The 23,031-nt window shown below is 37.5% G+C and overlaps 1 protein-coding gene across 14 annotated transcripts in view; it reads right to left on the bottom strand.

The window, feature by feature from the left end:
• Window positions 1–1,811: 1,811 nt before the first annotated feature.
• Window positions 1,812–23,031, bottom strand: part of AGFG1 (ArfGAP with FG repeats 1) — a 35,918-nt gene continuing 14,698 nt past the window's right edge. For 2 of the 14 annotated variants that reach the window (XM_088170729.1, XM_088170737.1), the window contains exons 3-15: window positions 18,029–18,144; window positions 17,406–17,568; window positions 16,240–16,396; window positions 10,507–10,626; window positions 9,815–9,973; window positions 8,644–8,853; window positions 7,661–7,841; window positions 6,912–6,991; window positions 6,526–6,618; window positions 5,124–5,171; window positions 3,569–3,727; window positions 2,890–2,981; window positions 1,812–2,523 (exon numbers count right to left, since the gene is read on the bottom strand). In XM_088170729.1, the coding sequence (XP_088026855.1) occupies window positions 2,464–2,523; window positions 2,890–2,981; window positions 3,569–3,727; window positions 5,124–5,171; window positions 6,526–6,618; window positions 6,912–6,991; window positions 7,661–7,841; window positions 8,644–8,853; window positions 9,815–9,973; window positions 10,507–10,626; window positions 16,240–16,396; window positions 17,406–17,568; window positions 18,029–18,144 (1,638 nt within the window). In that variant the 3' untranslated portion in view covers window positions 1,812–2,463. The remainder of the gene's footprint in view (window positions 2,524–2,889; window positions 2,982–3,568; window positions 3,728–5,123; window positions 5,172–6,525; window positions 6,619–6,911; window positions 6,992–7,660; window positions 7,842–8,643; window positions 8,854–9,814; window positions 9,974–10,506; window positions 10,627–16,239; window positions 16,397–17,405; window positions 17,569–18,028; window positions 18,145–23,031) is intronic. The other 12 variants (XM_088170733.1, XM_088170735.1, XM_088170731.1 and 9 more) reach the window with 12 other exon arrangements.

Genomic DNA, 23,031 nt, shown 5'->3' with positions numbered 1-23,031 from the left:
GATGCAAAACAATACAAGATCTTCAATTTATCTGGAATCTGACAAACCTAAAATCAGTGAACACAGACTAAAGAGGTGTGCTCGTGTACAGTTAAAAGTTGCAAACCTTTCGTCTGGAGTTAACTCAAATTATGAAAAACAAGGTATTCTACTAGTTCTACAGCATATTCTAAACTACATGCCTTGCATACTTCAATCAGTTTCAGTATCTCAGAAGTAATATTTGGATTAAAACAATGTCTAGATGCTGATCTCATTAGCCCTTGTCCAAAGTCTGATTTACAACAGTCTAAGTGAAGAGGGAACAGAATTATTGCTCTTTCATAACACTTTTCAGCTCCTTGAAAAGACATCTCTTTGATTTGGTCCAGTGCTCTGCACTAAGCATTTTTAAGTATTCCACAAGCCCTGCTGAACCCTTGCAGTTCCCCATTCTCTACTGCATTTACCTCTTACTATCCAAAACAGTCAAGGTTGGTGAACGGGGAAGAGTAAACAACTATTTACACTGTGCTAAAATACAGTGGTGAGAAAAAGGCTATCACTAATACTCTGCAAACCTCCAGTTGCTGGGATTTGTTCTGTGAATTCCCTCGAGAATGCTGGGAACTGAACTGTACACCACACTGTCCAGCATTCTTCATCAGATACAGAGAGACTTCAAGCCCATTTTAAATAAGCCAACAGGACAAAAACTGACATTTAAGTATGGAAAACTTACAGGCAGCATGTTTTATGAGCTGCCTGTCTCCTGCTTGGTATCTCCAAAGTTTAAAAAACAAAAACAAACAAGAAGAAATTACAACCTCACCATAGGCAGGCAACAGAAGTCAAAAGCATTAGCATAAATGTTTTTACAAGCAGAGGTCAAACTTTACAGATACCCTAGAAAAACATATCTGACATTCACGGAGTCAATTAAAAGTGAAATGTCTTACCTTGAAGAATTTTCGTGTTTATCTCAAATGGACTTGGCATCTCCTTTTTTTAAAAAGTTAATCTCACCTTTTTTTATTCCTGTTATCCTGAAAGTTAAAATTTTATTCTCCAGCTGGTCAGAAACCTTTATGCTTGCAGTTTATGTATTCACAAAATACTTACATTATTTGCTTAGTTCCAGTATTACACTTTAACTTTAGTCAAATTATCTCTGTTTAAAACACCAACTACTTTGATGCTGTTATATTTTTCTTGAACTTTATCACTGTTACAGAGGAAGACAAGCCAGACATTTTTCCTGCTACAAATTTCACTCTAATATGGCAGGAAATATTTCTGTAAATTAAAAAAAAAAAAAAAAAGACAAATTTAATATTTCACAGGAGCTCTTAGATATGTATCAGTTTTTAATAAAGAGAGGGCTATTACATCTGTGGTCCCTTGGCCTGCTGTTACACACTCTGTTCAGACCACAACTAAGGCTTGTTCAGAGCCTGTCATTAGTTACCAATAATAAGGTGTCTTTTGCTGCAAACCTTATCTCCAATAACTACCCTGCACAGTGCTTCCAGTGTCCTTCATGACAGATACTCTGTGCAAACAAACAATCTAAACCTCACCTAACACTCTCCTGTGGGACAGGTCACTTCACCTGAACTAGAACAGCAAGCTTCCTCTCAAGGACACAAAGAAACAGATCCAAGTGAGACATGTTAAAATTTTAAGCTTAACTCACTTTTAAACACATTGCTTTGGACACCTCATCTGTGTACAAGACACACTGTGAACATTTTCATCCAGTAAATGTTACTGCACAGAAATAATGCTACACAGTTTTTTTTTTTCTAATATTTATTTTTTCACCTGCAAACTGTAGCAAAACATGATCAGCTTTATTATGCAGACAGGTATCCCTCTAACATTAGAGATTTAGGCATGTATAAATAGAAGAGCTCTTAGGAAAGGAAAACATTTTGAGAAATGAACAAACCTTCAATTTAACTTTGTGACTTCCAATACCAATGGTTAAAATGATGCAGCTCATTCATTCCAAGAGATACAACAGCACCTTAAAGTGGCTGATCTATTCCCCAGTAACATTTTTCACATAACAATGTGTTAAAGTTACAAATACTGATATGCACAAATAGCTATTTTCTAAGAAAAATATGTACAGTACTGCAGCATAATGAGTGTGGTATCTGCAATAACTTATTAGCCAATTTTAATACACATGATACCGCTACTTTTTACCTGCCACTTCACAGGTTCAAGGATGTTACCACAGCCCTCTGTTTTGCACGTTATTACCTGGTGGGGGGTTGGTTCTCTTGTTTTTTGTGTCGGGTGGTTTTTTTTCTTTTTGAAATTTTTTAAAGGTACACAATGCAGGCTTTTATTTTTACTTCTTAAAGACTTCTTTTGTGTTTAAAGCTAATATCAGTGAAACAAGACAACAGTGCAAGAGGCGCAGAGATGTTATGTGACCACATAAGAGTTCTTTTGGGTAAAGTGTCTATAAGGCTATAAGAAAGGATTGGTTGATGAGCTTCCTGTTGGAAATTGTCCTGTTGGTGCACCAGCCTGGGGGAAAAGGAACAAAGAAAAATAAGGCAAGTATTTAAGAGTTTTTGCCCATAATGTAAATCATAAATGCAGAATATACTAAAAAAAAAATAACCTGCTGGGGAATACTTCTGTTTTATATTGCAATCTGCTTTTTGCAGCTTCTCTGGAATTACACTACTGTGGGAACATGCATGAAAGTACCTCTGCTTTAATCTTGCAAACGGCATATTATCAGAATGGTGAGCTGCAGTTTGAAAAGTCACATGCTGCCTTCCCTTATTAAAAGCAAGAAACCCCCCAAATCTTTGTGTATCTCTAAATCAAGTGTTACAGACTATTCTTCTTTGGACATACAGAAGTTATTAACATGCAACAACTTACCATAAAAGGGTTACTAGATACTCCAACAGCTGCAACTTGTCCAAAAGGAGTTACTACAGGCTTTGCTTGCCCAAATGTAGCAAAACCTGCTCCTTGGAAAGTAAAAAAAATTAATGCTACTAAACAATGTTCAAACAGTTCTTTGCTTCAGCTCCCAGCCAAAATTAAGCGTAAGTTTGAACTGCAGAATCAGCAGGACTGATCCTACTTAAACATGATCAGGAATGTCACTGTGGTTGAGCTTTTTCTTTGTTTTCAATGGTTAATAACTCACCGATCTCCAATTTCTACACATGCACTTTTTTCAATATTATGATATCATATAAATTCAGGGAGAAAATATTTTCTCTTGCCTATGTTCTATGAAGTTAGAGAAAGAGTAATAGTGTGTCGCAGACATCCCAAAACAGCCCTTCTTGCCTAAAATGCCTTTACATCTTGGAATACTCACCATTTTAGTATGAGATTTTGGTAAAATTTCAGTTTGATCATTACTTAATTGCAAACAGCCAAGTCAGAAGGCTCAATTACAGAGCCAAAACAGTGTGGGAACCCTTCATCAACATTACTATCAAGTTCATGTAGAAATAAATATCCACCCATTATTGCCAACTTATACACAGATAATTTTCTCCATATTTCTGATTTAGACAAGATTATCTAAAACATGCAGACCTACCATTTGGCTGCTGAGCAAAAGCAGTCTGTTGAGGGAAAGCTGCCTGGGTTGGGAACGTGGGCTGCTGGAAGTTGCCACTATAACTAGTAGGAAGACTGTAGGAGGCAGGAGTTCCAAATCCTGCCGGCATGCTCATGGATGCAGTACCAAATGTTGCTGCTGGTAGGGAAAAAATAACACACAATTATTTGTAAGAAATCACTTTTTTCATTAAAAAAAAAAAAAAAAAAAAATCACTGTAAGGCCATCTTAAGTCTTCTAATGCCCTCTGTGACTGGACAAAAGTTTGGTCCGACTTCTACAGCCACTGAACTGATTTCTTCCCTTCGATCATCACCAACTGGGTGCACAATTTGCTTTTACACTTATGAATGGCATTATTTAAAATTTAGTAGATCTAGCACATTCAGATATACTTTCTGAAGAGGAAATTATTTTTTGTTCTCAGTGTTATCATACATTTCCCCCACAGTTTTTCTGGTAGAAGTCCATACACATAAGAAGCAAGCAGGTTCAGGCAGCCTAAGCCCCTCTGTTTTTCTCCTTCTGAGAAAAGCATGAAAGGATTTTCCTAGTTCAAGCTGCACTACAGGAGGTTATAAATAAAGAAAAAACAAACAGCCAAATCAAAGGGATACATGCATCCCCTATTTTCATCCCATCTTTAATATCTTTAAGGAAATTCTCACCATGCACATTATTTGCACACAAAGTTCCTGTTGCAAACCCTCTTTACTATTGAGGTAGAACTTAAAACAAAAAGAGCCCAAAACTTTTCATCTGATTCTCTGCTGAACGTTTCGAGTAAAGAACACACAGCTCATAAGCATTTTCCCATGCCTTTGGCAAATAAACAGGAGCACGTTAGGTGCAAAAGTATAGTAACAAAACCATTATTCAGTCTTTTGGGAGTTATTCTTGAAAAGAGAAGTGTACAGGAAGATTTTTGGTACAAATAGAGACACCAGGTATTCTATGCTAGTTAAACAGCATTTCTCTTTTGAAATGTTACAAGCTACATTTTATGCAAGCTCAACTGTTTAAAAAAGCTAATAAAATAAATTTAATGAATATAGCTTAATTATCAGTTGAAATATTTACCCCAAAAGTATTCAAGGGCAAGACATTATACAGACAAACTGTTGACAAGTGCACACAAAACTAATGTACTAACACTTCTCAAATTACAGTGAGCAGAGCAGCTACTCGACAGCAAACTTGGCTAAAACAGCAAACAGAAGCACAACAAAATCAGCAGGGGACTTGGGATATCCCAAAAGGCATCAAACTACTGGTGGCAAAAACTTCAACAGTCACTCATTAGCACTATATGGTGACCATGGAGGATATTGATAATGGTTTTGTTTTGGTTGCTCGACACGATATCTATGTATGCTCTTCTGTCCCTCTGCCCAGTTGCCAAACACCCACACCCACTCCATTTTTAAGAAGTCTTCCACAATTCTTCGTGCAGAGAACCAGATAGCTGTCAATAAGCTTTTACAAGCAAGAACAATTAGCCACAAGAAACTTGATACCAAATGTGGCCACCTACCAAAATGAGCCTGAGGAAATATGTGAGAGTGCATTGCTCCCGAGAGGCCTTATGGAAGCCACAAAGAGACCAGACAATGTCAAATCATTTATACTCTTCAACAGTCATTTCTTAGTTATATATAGAGAGAGAAATAAATACACATATATGTACCAAACAGTTTATCAATAGCATGACCAGCAATAGATTAGTATTAGAAAACCATCAGAAATAAGCTCTACAAAACAGATCTCCCATGTACTAAATAGAAAAGTTCATGCAGGAAGAACACATAAAAGGACAAGCCATAAGTCTACACCTTACACTGAAAGGGACTGAAGATTACTTATAGAAATAATTTCTGTCACCTATGGAACACCAGGATGCTGCTAAAGGCTTGGAACCTCAGCAAGCCAGGGACAGCTGTATAGAACGTGGAAGGATAGAGGTGCTGTATTCAAAGAAATTTAACTAAAGAGGCTACAAATTCTTAATGCTGATCCAAAACAGCCCATTTAGGAATGGGATTAAAATGAAGGGAAAAAAGGTATTTTGGGCATTAAGTATCTGAACAAGTTTAACTGCATAATATCTCAAAAGGGACTGAAAACAATTAATTTCAGCACATGACACAAATTTATCAAATCAGTTTTTAACTCAGCCTACCTAAATCATTGAGCAAACCACAACTCAATGTCAAAATGCACACATCAGCAGATTTTAATCCAGCTAACAGACAAAAGTGTCAAAATTTAGCAGCTGCTCTGGGGAAGAAAATCAGCATAATCTAGCAGCCATCTAAATCCAAGTTCATAGATTTAAAGAAGTACAAGTTTGCCTTCTTAAAAAGTTTTGCCCATGGAATTATAATTCTACAGAATCCCCCTACATAAAATTAATATAAGAAATTCCTCTACAGAAAATTAATATGAAAAATTAATGCAATGATTAAACATACGCTTTAAAAAAGAGACACTAATGTACTGAGTAAATGGACTGGTGAGGAGCTAACATCCCAAGAGCCTTGTTTTTACTGGTTCTGGCTCCAGCTCTTTGGTTCTGAGAGCTTTCAACACTTTGAAAAAAAAGAAAGAAAGTAAAAAGAAGGGCTTTCAAGATCCCTGATTTCAGGGCTACCTGCCATAAAGCATGCTCTAAAGCCAAGGTTATATTCTTGGAAGGAATCCAGCTGGTGATACACAGACTACAAACAGGTAGAGCTCAAACAGATTTTTTTCATGGCTACCATTTGAAATCCTAGATTTGCACCTCAACACTGAGCAAACACACAACATGTCAAATAGACTAGGGACAAATAATACAGAAAATCTTTAAGAAACAAATTACACAGATACAGGAAAAAAAGCATCAATGCAATTCTTTAAAGAAAGTTTCTCAAACACTCAATGTATTTTTTCCTAACCTGTTGCTCCTCGGCTATTGGTCTGGAATGGATTTGTTGAAGGTGCCACTGGGGCAACAGGGGCAGCTACAAATGGATTTGTGGAAGGTGTTGCTGAAAGATTAAAGACACTTTATTAAGTAAGCATTTCTCTAATAGCCAATCTGACTCACAAAGTCTAGACAGCTTTTATACAAAGACACATAAATAAATACCTAAAATTAGATGAAAAAATCAGGAATTTATAAGATACATTAAAAACATAGTTTTTTTGACAGAAGTACTTTTTCGTTAATAATACCTTTATTAGCTTCAGTATTAGTGGTATCAAAGTAGAGCATTATCAAATAAAAATTACTAGATTGCTTACTTACAGTCCTCAAAGGGTGTTAGTAACACTTCCATACCTCCAAATGGAGCAGGCACGCTTGAAGATGCAGGCTGTGTCTGTGCAGTAGCAGCCACAGGTACTGTTCCAAAAGCATTGCTGGAAATAATTTATACAATTCATTCAGTGAAGTCAGAATTGCTTGTTTAATAATTAAATACAATTTACAGTTACTGCTGGCATGTAAAAGAAAGGGGATGAACACTTCTATGCAGTTTGCAGACTGCAATGTACCTCCCTGATGCCAGGGTCAGACAATCTCACTAGTGCTGAGCAATGCAAGGTAATCTCCACCAACAGCAGAAGGAATATTGAGCTAAGGCCAACATCATAAAGGTTGCAGAGCAGAAGCCTTAGGGGCACTTGCAATACCAAGCCCCTAAAAGGTATTTGGTATTTTTTACTTCAGTCATCTAGAAAAGAAATAGGTGGCACCATTTACATTAAAAATATCCGATTTCTTTTTTCAGGGATGATCCTATGATTTTGAGTATACATGCAAGTACTCTGCAGAGCAAAGTGCTACCATCTAACAGGTTTAGCATGTCATGACTAGAAAGGTGCAGAGAACAGTCCACTGACATTCCTAGAGAATGCTATCCCTCAGTACTGCCATTATTTAAAACAAGAGATGCAGTTTCAGTAGTACCTCTAAACTGATTCAATGCTTCCCCATTTAGACAAGAACGAAGAGATGCGAGAGATGACCTGAAGCTGCTGTGTGCTGCTGCTGCAGGCAGTGTGGCACAGAGCAGCCCTGGCCCGTACCTGCTGACGTTACTGGTGGCAGTGTAGGCGCTGCTGGAGGTGGCCGTGGAGCTGAAGACGCTGTCCAGCTCTGCCAGCGCCGCGTACTTGTCTGAAGATGCACTTGACTGGTTGGGGGCGGCCAGCGCAGGGCCTGCTGAGGACACGGCTGTGCTGAAGCCACTGCCCTGCTCACTCCCACCTAGAAAGAAAGAAAGCAGATCAAACATACTGAAGATGGTTTCACTTTCTATCCTGCTGATATTGAGAACTACATGAAAATTCACAGACGGTTGCAGACTAAAAAATTAAATATGCACTAGGGCATAGAGGAAAAAGTGTTTAACAAGCCATTAGCTATTAGAAAAATGTCCTACCTCTATAGGTACTCTGTAGCCCCCAAAAGCTTTTTTTTTTTTTCCAGAAAAACAATGAATTCATCCTCAACTAGAAAATGAACAGAACACCTAACCTCAAATAATCCATTTCAGAATAAACCTCTGCAGTACAAATGAACATAAGTTTTAACACACCATTCAAGAAGGACTACATTTGAATAACAGAATATCTAGCTTTTTCTCCTTATTTTACTATAAACTAAATCCAAATATCACTGCTACTATTTTATGAGAAACTAAAGCCAAATGTTTTTGTGGCAGAAAGGTAAGAAAGCTGCTCTGGTGGCTCTTTGCAACAGCTACAGCTCTCCATTCCAGAGTATCCACTATAGGTTTTAGTACAAATATAAAATATCAGGTTTTATTTTTGTATGTTTTTATTATTGAAGTAATGATTATTTAGATATTTTAATTTAGAATGACATCCTTTGGAACAATGTCTTAAAACTTATATCTTGCACATTAAGGGTACATTGACACAGAATTCTGATCACTTCGACAAGGGAAATTTTGAAGTACAGTTACAGTACTTTGACAAGCACAGTCATCCTTGTGGTAACTATACACATATATAGAATAACCATGGCAAACAATAAAGTTTAATACCTTGCCCTGCACTGAAGATATTATCTAAATTAGCAAGAGCTGCATATTTGTCAGCTGACTGAAGATTCATTTTATTCACTGCAGCTTTACTGGCTGCAGTTGCTGTGGCGTTGCTCTGAGAAGCATTGAAGGATCCAAAATCAGCACTGGAGGATTTGGGGAAGTTATCAAAGTGAGCAAAATTAGCATTCACTGATCCAGCACTTCCACCTGTAACAAATTAAGTTAAAGATGATCAATGCTCTAAAGTTAGAAAGTCACTGTAACTGATGGCACAATAACCCTCCCTTTGTGGTTGTATGAGGCAAATGTGTCTGCCTGCCCCATTCTACACATTTAAGACTTTTTTCCATTTCCTTCAAAGTTCAGTGGGCCATCAGAAAAAAAATATAATATACTGTTTGGACTGCATATCAGGGATAAACATCCTAAACTTCAACACTTCAAATGACAGTCATAATTTGATCCTGAAAACTATGTGCTATTTTTAGCTGTTAAAAGTAATTTCAATAATAAAAGCTTCCTAGGAAAATATATATTTGTCTTAATCTTTAATATTCAAAATACAGAAGCTTCATTTCCCTTCTATATGTGGTTAATGAATAGCTACTACTGCATTTACTTAATGGTTCAATGCTTAGTCATATCAGATGTCAGACATCATCCTAAGCAAAAAAAAAAAAAAAAAGCCTAGAAGTCCAAAAGTTGTAGGATTTCATGCCCACGTTTAGAGAGTTTGGTTCTCTGTTCTCAAGAGTTTTAGACTGCATCCAATCAGGAAAGAGGCTAGGAGGAAGACACAACACATCTCTTTTATAACAAATCTACACTGACATCAGAGATACATAAATCAATTTTAGAAATCTGATATGGGTCCACACAACTGAACTTTAGATCAAGTATGACATCATGAGTTTCCATCTCTTCATTGTCCAGACAATTTTATCTAGGCAGGTCACATACTTAAATTTAAATGAGCTGTTCCATTAAGTGTATCACATTTTGTAACGGTTGATGATTCCACTCATACTACAGAACTTTCTAAAACAGAAACACAACTTTCTAAAAGCATAAGCAACAAGTTGAAACATATGCGACAGTAGGAATGGAAGTGCTATACTACAATGGCATAAAATGAAGCAAGCTGAGTTTTCCACTGCGTGGAACTTACTGTGTACAGCCTGGAGAGGAAAAGCTGAAGTAAATTCACCAAAACTGCAGCTAGATGAAAGCGTTCTGAACGCTGGACAGCCAGAAATTGTGTGTGGGTTAAAGTTAACATAAGAAGGGAGAAAGAAAATTTGAAAAAAAAGTTTAACACAACACCACACTCAAAAGAAAAAAAAAAAGGAAAAGAAAGTCAGTCAGCCAAAGATCTAGACAAACAGCAAGTGTAAACTCAAGCAGAAGTTCTAAAGCATGATCAAATTAAAGGAAAGCAAAATAAATCTTAGCAATAGGCTCTACACATGAAGTCAAACATGCTGAAGTGTGTGCACATGCTATACATATGCATAGACACACACTTGTTTGTGACATCCTTTTGGATCTACTGAAGTGCTTCTCTTAGAAGACACAGTCAATTCAATACTTATTGAAAGCAGTAGAGTTTATTCTTTTCATAGTTATTTCAGGTGTAGAGCTAACAAACACAGTGCCATAAATCAGACTTCTGAGTAGCATTAGGGGAAAAAAAAAATCAACACCAAACACAAGGAATTCATTTTGAGTTTCCCCAGAGCTTCAGATGGCTTGATTGCATTAAAGCAGGCAGATGCAAGAAAAACTCAACTTCGGTACCTTCCAACATAAAGGTAAGGATTATTTCAATTAAGTATTAATCAAAAGTGCTAGGAGTTCTACCTGTATTTTGGGGCAGAAAAGGAGACTGACTTGCTGTGGGGAAACCTCCAAAATTACTCGAGCCACTAGACTGTCCAAATGCATCAAAGTTTGCAAAACCTGCATTGGCAGAGTTCTGCGCTGTAAATCGCAAAGGAACAAAACATGTTAATGGATATGGGAAATAAACACAAAAACAGACGTATTAACTGAATTCATGGTCATGACAGCCTCCAAGGGTTATGTCCTAACATGTGCTGCTGTTGACATGAAGAAAATTACATGTTATTCTACAACTGAGAGCTGTCTTTGAACAATCTTTCACAAGTCACCTTCACAGAGCTGTTCACAGTTCATGCTACTACTGTCCTTCTCACACAAGCTCCTACTCACAACTGCATGACCCAATGGAATCCACTTCTGCTTAACCCTAGGTGTTTGCAGTGCTGGCTGCTCAGGAGAAAACAGCCATAAAGTACAGAATACCTAGTTTCCAAAACTAGAACTTGTGGGCTAACCCAACATTTCTTTGTGAATAAAAATCAGAAGGTATTCTTGTAACATACTAGCACATTAAATTGCCCATATACCAAGTGCTTCCTTCCTCAGGTGAATTTTGGTTGGCACAACTTGAATAGTTTCAGCTAGTTTATAAATTCATTTAACTGGAAAATTCAGTCTCTAAAAACACTAAATCAGAGTACAGAAATATGGAAAATCAATACCAATGGCAAGAAAATAGCATTAATAGAGTGCATCCACAAAATAAAATCCAAGGAAATTTCAAATAGAATTTCAGTTTTCACCTTCCTTTTGTGCCATACTATAGGAGAAAACAGAAGTTAACACTAATCTAATTTTGACCAGCTGGATATTCAAGCATCTATGGATTCAACAGGAATTGTATGCCTAATTGGTAAGATCTACAGAAGCCCTTAAACTCTGTTATAAGCAAGAAAGGAAAAAATGTTTTTAATCAAATGCAAACAAAATCTTTTTATAAAGATAACTACAGTTACTATCTACAGAACACTCACAAAGCACCTTCTGGAATAACAGATGGCAATACATTATATTTTTAGGTTAGAATTTGTTTATTCTGGAGAGATTTTGCAGATTAAGTATATACCAAGAGAATAAATTATGTTGATTGCTGAAGTACTGTAACTTAATAGTGTGATAGTGCTAACTAAAAGTTGTATTATTTCACTTAATTTCTATTCGAAAGCATCTGTACTACAGATTTACAAACTAAAAGGACATTTTAATACAAACTACTGTACTCCACGATGCTGCTAACATAAACTAGCAGGAAAATGCCAGCATTTTCCTCTTCAGAGTACACTGGGAGAGAGGGTAAGGTTTGGCAAGACTCGATGCCACATTTAATAAACCATGTGCATAAGCCTTGGGTTACAGAGCATGGTTTTGGCAGCAGGGAGCAGCCAGGGTGGTCCCTGTGAGGAGAAAACAGAAGCTGCCCCCATTGCTGCACAGCTGCTGCAGCTCCAAGACTGCCCCAGCACTGCCCAAAGCTAAGCCCACCAGCAGTGCTGGCTGGGGCACGGTGTTTATAAAGGTTACCAGTATGCAGCAGCTGTGGCAGAGGAGAGTGAGGAAAAGGCAAGAAAAAACACTGCAGACACCAAGGTCAGCTAAGAGGGAGGGAGGGACATGCTCCAAGCCCATGAAGAAGACTATGGTAAGGAAGGCTGTCCCACTGCAGCCCATGAAGGACCATGGTGGAACACATTCACACTGCAGTCTGTGGAAGAGCCATGCCAGAGCAGGTAGGGGAGGTCGTGAGGAGGCTGCAACTCATGGAAAGCCACTGCTGGAGCAGGCTTCTGGCAAGAGCTGTGGCTGATGGAGAGGAGGCCCCACTGGAGTAGGTTTTCTGGCAGGAGCTGTGACCCTGCCTGAAGGACAGCACCCCATGGAAAGGACCTGTGCTGGAGCAGTACTCAAAGAACTGACACCCCTGGAAAGAGCTCACATATTCCAAGAAGTTTGAGAAGGACCATATCCCACTTCAGGATGGATCCCACTCACAATGGAGCAGGGGAACAGCATGAAGTAGCAACAGAGATGGAATCTTATGACTTAACTGCAATGCTCATTCCCCAGCCCCATAATGAGGAACAGCTAAAATGGTCAGGAGTGAAATTACACCTCACAAGAAGAGATGAAGGTAGGTTTGGTTTTATTTTCTTACTATCCTACTCTATTATTAAGTGTCAAACAAAGTCTGGTTTGCCCAGTTACTTTCTCTTGACTCATCAGCTTTTTTGTGTCTCCTCCCCCAGCCCTGCTGATGAGAGAGTGAACACACAGCCCTGTGGGCACCCGGAACCAGGCAAAGTCAACCCACCACAGCATGAGAGTCAGTGAGAAAAAAAAAAAAAAAAAAAAAAAGAAATCTAAGTGAAAGCAAGAACTTGGGAAAGCTATTTTCACCTTTGTGCCAACTTTTTGCACATTTCAAACAGACAAAAAATTACTTCTATTATATCTTCTGTATTGGTTCAAATAGCATTTTACAAACTCCAACTCCAAATCTCAAATGAATTGTTTTGATTTTTAAACCAGTAGCTTTTTAATAGGAAGAGATTAAGAATTTACTTTAAAAATGGAAGTGATACAATTAGGATACATCAATCCTAATGCATCAGTTGGACAGATGAGAGACTGATGTTTAGTTGACCAAAGAGGATTAAGTATATAAATGTCATTCCTAGAATAAGGGCAAGATTATTCATTTTAACCACTCACACAAACAGAAAACTATGTCAAGAATCTTAAATGAAATATCTTTTCGGTCCAAATTAAAAACTGGAGTGTATTACATTACAAAACACTTCATTTTACTGCATCACAAAGGATGACTTTCAGATGAGCCCAGGTTCAAACAGTATTGGTGTAAAGCCTCTTCAGCAGAGTATTCTGATATTAAACTTGTTTTATTTTATGAAGTAAAGTTTCAACCTTTGTAAATGTGGCACAAAGTTAAAGACCAGGTAAGACTTTACTCTCCTGAACCTGGACAATATGTAGATTGCAAATTCCAAAATTCAGTTCTCCACACAAAAACCCAGGAACAACCCTAAGTAAATTCAGGAACTGCAGGGGGTTGCAGATTGCCATGGATTTACAGCTGCTCTTGACACTGCAGACCAACGAGGCAGTACAAAAGCCAGCTGGCTACAGCCAGGGATGACAACACCAGTCATGGCAATGCCAGCTGCTCCTACAATCTCTGCAGTTTCTTCTGTGAGGTTTATACTACCTGGTACACAACAAAGGCATGAAACACTGCAAAACAAAAAAAAACTAAAATAAAATCCACACATACCTAAAGGAAAAAAAAAACCTCTACAAACTCTCATGCTATTTTACTTTTTCTAGATAAAGCCTCTTCTCCCATGTTATCTGTGATAGAGTTGTGCTATGTCACTACACCTTTGTAAAATCTGTTGTGTGTGTCACCTATTCCATTAGTTTATAAGAAATCCGTGTGCCAAAAATTTTGATCCTTGTTGCTATTACCAGTCTATAAACTACAGACAAATCAGTCATTACCATCTTCAAAATCTCAATTTTGCAAAAATTAAAAAACTTTGTAAATTAAATACAGGCAGTAAACATAAGGACAGTATGTTTTCCCTTCAATAAGCAACAATATCCTGAACCAGCTTAATACATTAAAGAACTTGGAAAGCAGGAATATATCACAAATTGCAGTTCCTGCATAATTTTCAAGATTTACACCTACACTTCACAGATTACAGCACAAGTTTGTTAATATTTTTCCTATCAGCTGCTGCACTCAGTAAGTTGTACTGAAGGATCTTAAGTTCGCTGGTCTCTTCAATGATTTCTTTAGTTAGTATTGTGTACAGGAAGTGGAAAAAGTCCATTCCTTATACACACAGCTAAAACCAAGCCCTAAAGCAAGAACACCAGACCATAAACGTCGAGAAAGCAGAGCTGGACTAAGTACAAATTCTCCCATCCTCCACTTCAGTGTGTAATTGCTAACAAAAATTACATGTTTATACAGCTCCTTAATGAGCATTTCAAACTCATTTTTGCCAAAGCTGGCAGACTGATCAACCCTCCTTGTGTTCCAAAGGAAGAGTCTGTAACATTTTGTTATTCATTTCACTAACACTACCCTGTACTTACTGCACACAAGACAAGCTTTACAAGCATTTTATTGCAGCAAGTCAGAAAACACCCTCAGGTAACAAGTCTGTAACACATGTTCAGCTATCAGACACTCAGAATCAGGTTTCTGTCTTTTAGAAACTGATTTACTAACCCTGATACTGCTTTGGGCTCTAAAACTTATGGTAAGAAGTCATGGGAATGACCACAATGGTTAGTTTGTGACCAAAAATGAACAGACTCTCTCCTCAGTTGGTATTTATTCTAGAGCGTTCTTATAGCTTTTTAACCTTTTAAAAATTACCCAGCAGACATGCATTGGAATTTTATCTAGGTTTGGAACACAGCATTGAAATACTGCTTTAATGGAATTTTCATCTTCTAAAAAGCACTAAGAACAAGTAAGTGTATACAAATAAAGAATCGTTCAGCAACAAGTTTGGAAAGAAATTATAAGAAAGAATGAACCATCTGCAGCCCTTTCAGTAACACTATACAGTATTGGCCAGCAGCACAAGTTCTCCCAGTTAAACATACCTCCAAAATAATGCTTAACATGAAATCTAACTTTAAGGATTTTACAGAATGTAGAGAATAACAATTGCTGTTGTACTGTTACTGAATTCAGTCATTTATTTCACAACATTAATTTGGACAAATTCTTGCTATTTTGCTCAGTTCCTCAGGTGTGAACCTTAAGTCCCATCCATGACACTTTATCTTGGCTGTTAACAGTTTCAGGACTGATTTGCAAGAAATCTCTTATTCTGGGTGGCTTAGCAGCATCACAGTTTCTCTCAGAACAACTAGATGAAAAGCCCATTCACACCAGGCAGGCAGAGGTACTTTCTCACAACTACAAGGCAAGCTAGCAACAACAAACTTCAGCTACCACAGAACCGACTCTGTCTTCAGGATTCTATGTCTCTTGGTCTTTGACTGGGAAAAAAACAAAAACCCTGATGGTTCAATGTATTTTACTGAAGTCATCCTCTAAGAATTCAAGGCCTAGCCCCTTTCCTCAGTCAATATATATGCTCAAGGCTTGTTTATTCTTCCTGAAACTACAGAATACTGCCCACATGGGCAATACTCAGCTTTCAAACAGACACACACACAAAAGAGATCGCTCTTCAAGCTGGGCAAGCCTTGGTTTTTCTTCCGACAAATTGGCAGTTTTTATCAATGCATTTGAACTCCTTTAAAGTCTCTGTATCTGCTTGCTCTTCGTGAATGCTCTTCCTAATAATTTTCAGAAAGAAACTTGAAGGTCTAATATCAGCTTTTCCCAACACTTTGTTACACATCCTCTCACTCTCTCCCCCAAAGAAACCTGAAGTTTAGTAGCAGGCAGAAATAGTGTAATCATACATATCCCAGGGAATAGCTACAGCAACTCTCACTTGCAAAAGCACAATTGTCAGTCTTTATGTCTTCAGTCTTTCTTTATAAAGAAAGAAATCTTGAGCAATACAACATTCCTAAGGCAGAGAGATTACATACACCTCAGGAAGTTTAGTCAAAACCCATCCAAATCAAAACTATAGTTTATACATTTAAAATAGATACAGTGGTCCAAATACGTACCTGTATGACTGTTGAAGTGTGCAAAATTAGCAAAATTCGCTGTAGCAGTGGATTGAGGAGGAGCAGCAGCAAAGATATCTGAGCCAAGGTCACTGAGGAGGTCAAATTGTTTCTTTTCTTGTTGCTGCTGTCCTTGAGATCGAACTACAACAGGAGACTACAAACAAGATTTCAATTAGCTAGTACAAAAAGGTAATATTTTACCAAAGTGACATTTACAAAATATAAGAAGGCTAGCCTAAACTTACTTCTTTAACAGGACATTTATTCCTGAAGTTTAAAATGCTGTATGTAGCACACACCCTCCTCCTGTAGTATGACGAAGACAATTTATGCTACTACTCTGGCTTTTAAAGGAACTCTACAGCAGATTTACACAGTTTAATAGCACTCAGAAGAATAAAGTAGCAATATATCATTAGCAACTTCAGATTTTGTATTTGAAACTGAAAATGCCATCAAATACAAGCAGTAACACTTAATTTTACAGGATGGAAAATAGTTATTCACTACATTATGAAAAAAATCTTTGTAATTCAGTATAAGGGAAAAACAATTGAATAATTTTATAGCAAGGCTTGAAGTTGCAATTTTCTACTGTTTGAGGTGAAAGAGGTCCATTCCAGAGTTGCCTGTATCCTGAAGGCAGTTTTCAAACAAACTGTCTTCCCGTCAAAAATCAAAGTACACAGCATTGTTTGACTTTACATTACAGCATACAGACTCCCCCTGAAAGCCATTTAAGACAGTTTCAGAATGCATAGGAAGCAATAATAAATATGACATGATTTCATCCACATATTCACTACTAATCTCACAGTTAACAGCATCAGTTATTTTCTTATTTTCAAAGAGAAAAAACAAAGATGAAAATATAACACATCAGGTCCAAACTTTAGAGGTATTTATGCAAAAGAATTAATCCTATCACACTGGAAAACCGATTGCTGAAAATAACCACTGAAAAATCAATTTGGTCAATAGAAACAAACTTCATTTAGTACCTGATCTGCAAACATGTAGGTACTTCAGTAAAATATACAAAATACAGTGATCATATTAGTTCCTACAGATCACAGCAGTTGTTATTGCAAGAATTTTTGTGCTACTGAAACAGTACCAAGGACTGCAGAACAGTTCTGTGCTCCTCAGCAGTCATTACTCACTTGGCTAGGTGTGCCCTTGTTTAAGTGCAGTGTGGGTGCAGCTTCTCCCAAAAGAGATTTAAGTGGCTTCACCTCAGGTGTGCTGCTTGTACTACTGGCAGAAGACCCCGATATGGATGCATGGACTGATGCCACCACCTTTGCTTGTTCTGGAGGAACATACCTACATTCAAAAAGAGCAACGGTTTTTACAAGTTTCATGTGAGAAGTTCCTAAGTCTGAAGTTGAGAACTGGCAGATCTCAGCTTTGCTACTGAAACCCAATCCAGTAATAGATTCTATCAGTAAACTACCCATTCTTCAATTATGCCAGAGACTTTTTTTTTAATGGACTAGAATTTAAAGTCTTCAATATTGTATTAATCAATACAAAACATGTCTTTCCCATACTAACAAATAGGATGGAAAACAATAATCTGCAAAACTGTTACTTTACACTGTTGTTGACATCCTCTTAAGCCATTTCTGTTCCATCAACATGAACACTGAGAAACTTCTTTAGTTTTTCTGCTTCCTACAGGAGCTCTAAATAAAATTCAGAAATCATTCCACTTTACAGAGCACAGTCAAAATCTTCACTTCTCATCATAGAGACAAACTCTGTAATAGTAAAAGTATCTTACCATCTTTTCTTTTCATATTTTTCCTGTAGAAATTCCTTTACTTTCTGTGGATCCCTGAAGTCTGGAATTGCTGATGATCTATCATCAAATAGGCCTAGCCAAATCTGTTTGCACACCTTCATAAAAAAACCACAACAACACAGATTGATCAGAGAAAATACCTTAACTTAAAACTTATTTAAGTTTACTATTGTTAATACATTAAACCATTACAGTGTGTGGCTGCATAATTGATATTCCAGACTGAGCTGCTATAACAACTGACTGGTGCACCATGTACTGGTTGAAATACCTAAAGTTGCCTGTCACAGCAGGGCAACCAGATCCCAGCATCCAATTTCACAATCCAACACTTGATTTACAAAATATTTGTAGAATGTACTCATGAAATGCAAAGCACCTGATTTCTACTTGTAATCTTTAAAATTCTTCTCCTTCACCTAATTCTACACATTCCCTTACTGTACTTCAGGGCTTAAACTGTTTCAACAGATTCCATATGACCTAAGCCTCAAATGGTACATTTTAAAAGATCCAAAGTTCAGTATTTATACATTTAATTACTATTTGAGTACAAGAACTGCTTTTCCAACAGCTTTTGTTACCATGATGTAGTTTCTACAATATCATATACGTTTGAGTGATGGTATGAGATAAGGGGTAAAAAATAGTCCTGCTTCAATTGAATTTTCTAATTGTAGTTGTGAGTGAGGAAAAGTTGAACCACTTGTAAAATTCTCAGTATGTTCAAGCTTCAATTCCTGGACAAAACAAGAGGAAAAGTGTTCTCAAAACTAAACAAGAGTAGGAGCTTTAACTTGAATTGCTTTAAGCCCTTCAGACTATTCTGCAAGTAACCTGAACATGCATCCAAACAATAACACCAAACATTAGCCGCCCTCCAAAAATCACAATGCCCTTTTAGAACAGGTTTCTTCCAGAGAACCAGTGTCAAAAAACCTTTGTTTTTACAATGCATACCCTTTCTTCCCACACCCTTTCTGAAATAGCTCTGACCATCCCTCTTGCATGCCTACTGCAAACATGCCCTCTATTCCTGCAAGTGTCAGGTTTTCAACATTGTCCCCAGTGACCTTCAGGAGAAGCACAGGCTCTAACAACCAAGAGCTGCAACACTGACTGCTCTGAAAGTTGGCAAATCAAGGCAGAGGCTGTGATACTCACTTCAGCATCTTCTCCAAATTAGTTGGCAAACATGATATATCTTATAGGTCATTCCAAAGATTGCTCAAGATGAGAGAGATTAGGCAAATATTCTAACTACATATTTCATACTTGATGTTTCAGTTCTAAATAGCTCGATTGCATATTCAACACCTAATAGTCCTTATTACCAACATTATTATAATCTATTGGATAGAGACAACAACAGGAAATGAAATTATCATTAGATCAAAAGATATTTTTAAATGAGTATTTATATAGCTAGTTTAGAGCTCAGATCAGTAGTTCCTACCTCAAATAAACTCATCAATTCTGCATTCATTCTGCAATTGTACTCCATAAAAGTGTCAAGTTCAACACTCTGATTTGAGTTCTCAACATTAAAGTCACTTACATTATAGTAATAGATAAAATGAAGCTTAATAGATGTATTTAATACTTGTTCATACAAACTTAGTCAAAAAAGTCACAAGTCTGTTTTAAAGTAAAGGCTGATATCAAGAATCACTGTTTGAACAGTACCAAGCTTTCACTACTTTTTGGTGACAAAATGTATAAAGTCAGAGTATTTATGTGTGTAGCTTTAAATTTGCACTAAATAGTCTGAGATGAGCCAGCAGTAGTACTTCCATACTTAGATTTGTGAGTATAACTATACAAGCAGCAGTCATATGATTGCTGGGAGGAAGAGAAGTCCTGCTTGTGGCTATTTACAGAATCTCTAGCAGCAGGAGTTGGTGGTGTTCAAATCCACACAGTCCCCTCTCAATCTCAACTTCAATATTGAAAAGAACATCAGGAAATACTAAAGAAAAGAAAAATTGTGCTTAATTTCAGACAAGCAGAAAGACAAATGTTACAACAGTCCCTACTTGATTCAGCATCCAGCACTGTAACACTTGGAGCTCTACCATGATAATCAGTTTGCATCCAGCTTGAGATGTGCTGGCAAATGACAGAGGAGGGCCTCTTCCCCACCCATATCAGACCATCCAATTACTCCTCCTTCTCCTGCCACCCAAAACAAGTTAGATCAAAGAAACTCATCATAATTACCAATTACCTGAAGGAGATCAACTCACAGCAACAAACTACAACCCAGTTTTTCATGTTTCTCCCTCCCAGTTTTCTGCTTCATTTTCACCCTGAAGTGCCTAAGCATTTGGTGTGAGGGGGAAAGAAAACAAAACAAAAAATCCCCAAAACAAACGAAAGAAAACCCCCAACAACAAACAATCCAAACCAAAAAACCCCACCACAGCTCCATCATTACCATTGCAGGTGATTTCTGTGAGGACTCAGAAAACAAGGTGCTGTGTGACTTTAGAGCAGTACCAGCTACAGAGCTATAGCAGATACAGTTCTCGGAATATGCAAACAGGAATGGAGGAGGACTGTGCTGAAGAAACACCTGTTAGTTTAAAATGATGCAAGCTTCTTAAAGGCATCAGTTCTTGCCACTGCATTGCAATTTCTGAAAACCTTCAGAAAGGAGGCTTCCAAAAGTGTGTCCTGGAGCAACTAATTCCTTCTAAATACCTAACCACAAAAGGAAGTAACAAGTGAAATATGCCTTAAGTCACTACTGTAATTAATTTAAACAAACTGCCAGGCACTTGGTGTTCTTCTGTTGCTGGTAGCACAGAGAACAGTTTTACTAAATGGGCAAGCAGTATTACTACCAGTTTTACTAATGGACAACCACCAAGCCAAAGAACATACTTAGTCACACACACCTCAGCAAGACACTCTCCTTGTACCAGAGTCTGACTGCAGGAGCTGTACAAATTTACCAAACCAGGATGCAAATTAAATTTCACCTAGGTTTCTTTATCTGAAGAGAAAGCATAATTTCTTAAAAATTCTTAAATAGGAAGAAATCTTAAACCAAATCCAGACACCCACAAGAGGTAAGAGTTGTTTGGATTTGGATAGTGGGAATGATGGAAAGGAACCACACGACTAAGTGGGTGTACAACATGACTGGAATATGAAGGGTAAATGACATCCTCATAAGGGCACTTCAGACCATGCTTATGCCAAAAAAGGCTGTTTTGTCTTCCTACTACAGCTGGGCTTGATGATCTTAAAGGTTTTCTCCAACCTACACAATTCTGCTTAAGTCCTTCAGAAAGCCATATTTTATATAAAGCTTTAGAAGCACACCAGAAATCATGAAAAGGCACATATTTCTGTCTGAAGTAGCACACAATGCTTTGAATTCGAACATCAGCAGTTGTTCCAAGCAGGCATTCAAAGCCCAATAAAAGGCCCGTTGTCTTCCCCTGCTTGCTGGTGACCTGTGTGCTCTGTCTAGTTATACTTCTGCTACTATCATCTGACTTGACAGGGATCCACAACACTGCATTGATTATGCTTCAAGTGATCCACAAAACACAATTTTCTGCCATATAAAAAAACACAAATGGCAGAGAGCTGTGCAGTACTACAGGATGAAATAAAAATTGCAAAATAAAATTTAAAAAATATTGTTGTCAGAGACAGAACTCGCATCATGTAATTGTGTTTTCACAAACACAATGATGTGAAATTGTGTTTTCTTGAAGTCACCTGCACTTCTGAGTATCATGCAAAGAAAAAGGTTTGCTGTGAGAAATTTTTATTTTTGCTTTGTTTTTATTGATCAGGCCATCACACTATTTCTTTCAAAGCTATTCAAAAGTTACTGTTGTGATAAATACCAGGGAAACTTATGCCATACAACTTGCTATTTATGGTGGGGAACAATTACTCACCATTTATACCTTTGGTACCCTGATTACACCCCACTAATTCACCATCTGAACTGGACGGATACCAAAAGATTCATTACAACAACAGAAAAAAAAAAATAGCACAAGTATAGAAAGGTCAGATTTTAGTTGCCAACACTTCATTGTAAGCTTCAGTGCTATGTTCTGTCTGGCCCGACAGCTGCCCAGGCAGGACACCTGAACAGCACAGTTACTGCCACAGTTATTCAGAACACTTATCCACAGCATGTGCTCACTCTTGCAGGGCATTGGAGCAGGGAGGAACTGCAAAAAGGCATTAAAGGAAATGTAAACCTGCACAAACCCAAGCCTTAAGCAAGCATTCCTATTTAACACAAATTCACTATCTGAAAAAGAATCCAAGGAAGTAACTGTTTTCAATCTTTGGTTATTTTGAAAACATATGTTTTGAGAAATTTGAATTTGATATTCCAAGGAGCATGTATTTCAAACCACCCCTCTAATGGCTCCACATATAAGTCATACTTGCAGACCTCATTGAGAAAATGCTACTGCTCAAGTTGTGACACATCTTCAGCCCCATTTTAACAGAATTACTCATTCTTTTGCTTTTACAGATAATATATGAAGCATCATCCCAACTCACCACACAATTACACACAATACTATTAAGGTATCGGGCCTAAAATATCTATGGCTTTCTGAAATCCTTCTACATTGCACCATCTCCTTGGGAATACTGTGGTTCAGCCATTTCATATTAATATTGTTCTTTCTGCAACAGCAGCACAAATAAGCCTTTGCTCAAAAGCGCTGTTTATTTGCCAAAAGCTTTGCTATACTCCTCCTTTTGATAACCACAGCTCTATCAAACAAAATGCTCTGCTTAGAGAAGAGCCTGACAAGCTGGAGCCAAGAGTAAACATTCGAGTTATGTGGAAGCCCCTAGAAACAGTGGAACATATCCAACAATCCATAATCATTGTCCACTGTCCCTGAAAAGTATAATTAGTCCATGTCCCACTGGTTCACCAACGGAGCAGGGGAAAAAAAAGGAGAGCATTGAAGTCAGAATGACTAAGC

The sequence above is a fragment of the Sturnus vulgaris genome, chromosome 10 (genome assembly GCF_052056855.1).
Source record: "Sturnus vulgaris isolate bStuVul1 chromosome 10, bStuVul1.hap1, whole genome shotgun sequence".
Lineage (NCBI taxonomy): Eukaryota > Metazoa > Chordata > Aves > Passeriformes > Sturnidae > Sturnus > Sturnus vulgaris.
The sequence above is the reverse complement of the archived record's forward strand: the minus strand, read 5'-3'. Positions and strand labels throughout refer to the sequence as shown.